We start from the raw sequence: 6,000 nt of genomic DNA, 5'->3' as shown, positions 1-6,000 counted from the left end.
ATTTGTATTTCTATTTTTTCCCCTTTTACCTTCATGCCTGCAGCTGACTTTTCCTCAACCTCCTCTTCTCTCTTCGTCAGGCGAAGCTTCCTCCTCTTCAGAGCAGGAATTCAGCAGAGGCCATACAGACCTAAGAAATATCAGTAGGATCGATTATTTTCACAAGGGAAAGAGGGGATCCACATAAAAGCAGACATATAATATGCCAAGCAGATTGCAGTGGAAGAAATAATAAAGTGGGAAATGAGCCTCCTTTCCCTATGAGCCATCATACAACTAACTGGCAGAAATGTGCTTTTCCCCGTTTCTTCTTTCTGAAGCACTTCCCCAAGAATCATATAATGGTGCATATAGCTGGAAGGGACCCCAAGGGTCTTTCAGTCCAACCCGCTGCAAGGCAGGAATATGCAGGAGTCCCTTACGCAAATGAACCACAAGGTGATTGCATTTAATAATAAGTGATGGAATTGGGATCTTGAGGAATTGTCTGCTTACAAAAACACTGCTTAAAGCAGTACTTCATCTGAACAATACATTGTTCAGATACAGTTTTCAATACATTGAATACATTTTTAATAAATTTCAATACATTGTTTCAGATACAGTTTTCAATACATTAAAGGCGGCCTGAGAGGGAAATCAATGGAGATCTGAACTCACAGCCAGTTACTCTGGAGTTGCTGTAGCCAAGGGGAGCTTCCCCGCCCCAATTCGAATAAATAAAAATACTATACTGTTAAGGCTTAGGGGGGAAGAGGCCAGGTCCCACTTGGGTGGGTGTGATTTATTAAATAATAATTTAACGTTTAATGATGATAATAATAATTTGTTACTATTTCCCAGCCACTAACAGAATATTTAAAAAAATGATAAAACATAATACACTACAAATTTCCCTAACCCTTTTATAATAAGAACAATTATAATAATACTAATGATAACAATTTAAAAATTAATGATAATCATAATTTATTACCCTTCCCCAGCCACTGTGGACTGCTCCCAACAGAATACAGTATTAACAACACGACAAAACTTGAGGAAGAACAGCTGAGGAGAAAAAGCGCCAAGCGGCGGGCCCCGCCCACAACCCGACCTGTGATTGGCCAAAAGACCCACCTATTGCTGCCGCGATTTTTATTACTGCTGTGGCTGCTGGGCGCGTGCCCTGAACGAGGGGGTCCGGGGGGGGGCGTGACTGGAAAGAGCAAGAGACGCGCCACCGCCGCCATTTTAGTTGAGGGCAGTGGGGCCTAGCCTGGCCGTTGGGCGGCGCTGGTCTCCCTCGTGAGGTGGGCGCCTCTTGCGGATAAGGAAGGCCCCACCCCGAAATCCCCTCCGGGAGGAGTCCCAACAGTGCCTGAGGGGCCTGGGCCTTCCTCTGGTTTCTCATTATTTTTATTATTATTAATGGTTATCCTCATTCTCCTTATTCTCCTCCTCCTTTCCCTCAGCGCTGCTTCCAAGCTCCATGTGGTTCATCTGAACAATACATTGTTCAGATCCAGTTTTCAATACATTAAAGGCGGCCTGAGGGGGAAAGCAATGGAGATCCGAACTCACAGCCAGTAACGAAGGGGAGCTTCCCCGCCCCAATTCGAATAAATAAAAATACTATACTGTTAAGGCTTAGGGGGGAAGAGGCCAGGTCCCACTTGGGTGGGTGCGATTTATTAAAATAATAATTTAACATTTAATGATAATATTTCCCAGCCACCAACAGAATGTTTTAAAAAAGATACAACATAATATACTACAAACTTCCCTAACCCTTTTGTAATAAAAATTATAATAATGATAACAATTTAAAAATTAATGATAATCATAATTTATTATCCTTCCCCAGCCACTGTGGGCTGCTCCCAACAGAATATTAAAAACGCGACAAAACATAATAATTACAAACTTCCCTAAGCCTTTTCTAATAATAATAATAATAATAATAGTAATATAAAAATCAATGATGATAATAATTTATTATTATTTCCCACCCACTGTGGGTGGCTCCCAACAGAATACAGTATTAAAAACACGACAAAACTTACAAGCTTCCTTCCCTTAAACGGCGTGGGAAACACTGAGGAGAAAAAGCGCCAAGCGGCGGGCCCCGCCCACAACCCGAGCTGTGATTGGCCAAAAACAACGAAAAGGCCGACCTATTGCTCCCGAGATTTTTATTGTTGCTGAGGCTGCTGTGCGCGTGCGTTGAGCAAGGGGGTCCTGGGGGGGCATTTGGACGTGACTGGAAAGAGGGAAACGGACCGGAGGGGGGAAGAAAGGGCAGAAGACGCGCCACCGCCGCCATTTTAGTTGAGGGCAGTGGGACCTAGCCTGGCCCTTGGGTGGCGCTGGTCTCCCTCGTGAGGTGGGCGCCTCGTTGGAGGTCCCTGCGGAGAAGGAAGGCTGGAGGGGCCCCCCCAAATCCCCTCAGGTAGAAGTCCCAACCGTGCCTGAGGGGCCTGGTTTCTCATTGTTATTATATTAAATTATATTATAATAATAATGATGTTGTTATTATATTATATATATTATATAATTATATCATATTATATATATATATATATATATGTATATATATATATATATATATATATACACACATATATATTATATTTTTATAATCTTATAATTAAGGTTTCTCATTATTATTATTATTATTATTAATAATGATAATCCTCATTATTAGCATTCTCCTTATTCTCCTCCTCCTCGCAGCGTTTCCCTGAGCGCTGCTTCCAAGCTCCCTCAGGAGCAGCCCAGGTAGACTGCCTCTGGCCCAGGAGGCTCTGCCAGAGCAGAAGAGGCGCCTGGGAGGCCAGGGTAGCCCCACGAGGTGGGCTTCTGACCCCCCAGGTGTCTTTTGGGGTGCAGGGGCCAAAGTCCTGCTTTCTGCCTCCGCCCCTCCAGCCTTTGGGGCGCCTCGCCCTGCCAGCGCGCAGGCAAGTTGGGGGCGAAGTCCTGCTGGGCGGATGGCACTCCTGTGGGTGCTGTGGGGTGCCCTGTGGGCTGGGGTGAGCCAGGGGGGCAAAGGGAGACGGGGGCTGCAAATCCCGTCCCTCTCTCTCTTCTCTCTCTCAGTTCCCAAAGTCCTTGGAATTATAGCTCTGAGCAGCGGGTTGGACTAGATGACCCTTGAGGCTCTCCCATCTCTCCCATTCTAGGATATTCCCTGTCTCCCTCACTCTTCCTCTCCTTTTAATGGCGCTTTCTACCTTTCCCCCCCAGCTGGGCCTCCATTTCCTAGCTGGGGCGCCTATGGGAACTCAAGTGCCAGCGCCTGCAACTTCGCCTGCGACCGCTGGGATTGCTCTGACGAGAGCCATTGCAGTAAGTTTTGACGTTGCCAAAGGAATCGGGGAGACGTGTCCCCTCGTAGAGTGTGATTTAACCCATCTTGACATCCCTCAAAGCACCCTGGGAACTGTAGTTTCCTATGGAAGGAGACTATTCTGCACAGCCTTTCCAAGGAAACTGGGAGTTATAGCTCTGAGAGGGTCTCCTTGGGAAACTGAACAAGCTACAGTTCCCACAATGTCCCCCAAAGCACCCTGGAAACGACTGCTTGCTCTGGGCATTGAGGGCTGCGATTCTCTTGTCAGAACTACAGTTCCCAAGCCCATTTCTCTTCTTAGAGAACTCTGGGAACTGTAGCTCATGGGGGGAACAGGGGTCTCCTAACAGTACTTGGTGCCTGGAATGCTGGGAACTGTAGCTTGCTCAGGGGGCCTGATTCCTTCTCCTTGCAAGCTACCTGAATGGGCTGGCACTGCCGGGCGCCGCCTTGGCCTGCGACTTTGAAGGCACCACCTGCGGCTGGGAGGACGTCAGCACGTAGAGTACCGGTGGTGCCCAGGGTGGGGCGGAAGCTGGGCGCGCAGCGCTGACCCCCCCCTTCAACCACACGCTGGGCACCGACCAGGATAAATGTGCTTCATTTGAAGGGAGGGGAAGCATTGCTCAGCGGTTAGAGCACCCCTTTGACCTGGCGCCCCCCCCTCCCCTCCGGCTGGTACATGAGCACCTCAGAGCAGCGAGCCAAGCTGCCTGCCGCCCCCACCCGACTCCACTCCCCAACCCTGAGCGACGCGGCCTCAACCTGTGAGCTCCGCGCCTGGTACAGCATGGCCGAGACAGGTAAGCTTGGGGCGCTGGCGGTCAGAAATCCAACAGGTGCAGAGCCACCTACTCGGCCTTTTCCCCAGTGTGGTGGAGGAAATGCCACCTGGCACGGTTCTCATAATTCCATATCAATATCACATAATACGTTTCTAAACTGCAGGACGGTCGTATCATATAATCATTATTTATTGATTTCCAGACTACTAAACCACCTGGTAGGGTCGGCGTAAAGAAGTACCATCTTGACCATTATTATCATGACATTTACTGATGCCCTGCTTCCCGTCCCCCATTGGGGACTGATAAAAACGAGAGCGGCTGAGACCAGATGGCAATCCGCAATCCTCGCCGGGGTCAGACTCGATGACCCTCGGGTCCCTCACCCCTCCGCCCTTCCCCTTCAGGACTCAACAGGAGCTTCACATTGGAGCTGAGCAAACGGCGGCCACGTTGTCCGATGTCCCCCTGTGGCAAAGCTCTGCCTCGTCCTCTGGTGCCTGGCGCCCCCTGCTGGCCTACACCGGAAGAATCTACGGCGCTTTCCAGGTGGGTCTTGGGCTCCTCGCTCTGATTTTTGTGGTTCATGCTGTGCCCATGGCCATGATATTTGATCTGATAGTGACTTCAGGCTGATCCAGTGCAAAAATCATGAGGATCCGTGTTTTTAACCATGTTTTTGCGCCATTGCGGCACCATGAAACAGTGGATGCGTGATTTTTTTTGGTTCTGCCTACAGACTAAAATGTGGTGTAGAGTATCATCGTGTTTTTATTTTGTTTCAATATAAAAATCATGAATTCATGAGGATCCATGCTTCGGATCAATGTTTTTGTGGTGCTGCAGCGCGGCAAAGTGTTGGATCCACGTTTTTTATAGTCCAGTCTGTAGGCGTGCCTTCCAGGTGTAATTTGACACTGGATTTGTTGGAGTTATTTTTTTAAAAGTGGAGGATCCATGAGGATCCGTGCAGATCCGCCTTTAACCCAGACCCCGCACTTTCGCCTACCGCGTTGCAAGATGCAGTTCCTGGGTTATGTTGCGAATGCAGCAGCAGCAGCCAATCGCAAAGCGGGTTTCCTTCCGACGAGCCAATAGGCGCGAGCCCCTCTGTTGCTTTCCTTCCGGGAGCCGCTTTGCAAACAAGCTGGGTCCCGGGGCTCGTGCAGAGAAGGGGAGGCGGAGACTTGTGTGCCGCTTGAGGTTTTGTTGCAAGCGTGCAACCACCACCAGCAGCGGTCCGTGATGTCTCGCTTCTTCCAAAGTGTCTCCGCTAAGCGCACAGAGAGCCAAGGGGGACCAGGCGTGGAAGAGCAACACTTGAGGCAATGGGGGCTGGCAGGTGAGTGGGATCGTTGGCTTGGCTGCTCTGCACCAAGTTTCCCCTAAGTCAGAGCTTTTCAACCTTTTGGATTCCACGGCTCCCTAAAGCAACTCCTGTGCGGCTCAGGAGCCCAGTTATGTCACCACCACCCTCAATTTGGGTATGCAGAAGATATTAAAATTAAATTTAAATAACCGCAGAAAGAGGAGGAAGGAAGTTTTGAAATGTCAAAATGTTTGTAAAATTAACGAAATGTATAAAATCAGTGAAATGTCTAAACTTGAAAAGTATAAATAAAAAAAATTGAAAAAAAGTTATGTCACCCTTTGCCTGCAGGCTGACAGCCTCTCACCCTTTTTCAAACACCCTTCCTTGGGGAGTGCTCCCTTAGCCTCCTCTCCTCCCCTTGGGTGTCCTCTGGGCAGCCGCTGCTGCTGCCCCTGGTCTCTGAGCTGACCCACCACCCCACCCCAAAGAGAGGTACCTCCCAGACTGAGGCCCTATTCACCAGCAGGGCTTTTAGCCAGGGCTGCTTCAATAAACAGATGCAAGTCTTTGGG

At 48.9% G+C, this 6,000-nt stretch overlaps 1 protein-coding gene across 2 annotated transcripts in view; it reads left to right on the top strand.

Annotated features, from left to right (window-relative positions):
* The first annotated feature begins 3,873 nt into the window (after positions 1-3,873).
* The window catches only part of CHD1L (chromodomain helicase DNA binding protein 1 like), a 29,258-nt gene continuing 27,131 nt past the window's right edge, over positions 3,874-6,000 (top strand). Inside the window, exons 1-2 of one of the 2 annotated variants that reach the window (XM_080987107.1) lie at positions 3,874-4,134; positions 4,319-4,665. Coding sequence is in view for 1 of the 2 variants with exons in the window: in XM_080987106.1 (XP_080843232.1) it covers positions 5,362-5,458 (97 nt within the window). In the remaining variant the exon portion in view is untranslated. Of the gene's footprint in view, positions 4,135-4,318; positions 4,666-5,025; positions 5,459-6,000 lie in introns of those variants that run through there. The other variant, XM_080987106.1, reaches the window with a different exon arrangement.

The sequence above is a fragment of the Podarcis pityusensis genome (assembly GCF_964106645.2).
Source record: "Podarcis pityusensis genome assembly, chromosome: 17".
Lineage (NCBI taxonomy): Eukaryota > Metazoa > Chordata > Lepidosauria > Squamata > Lacertidae > Podarcis > Podarcis pityusensis.
This window is presented reverse-complemented; position numbering and strand designations above follow the sequence as displayed.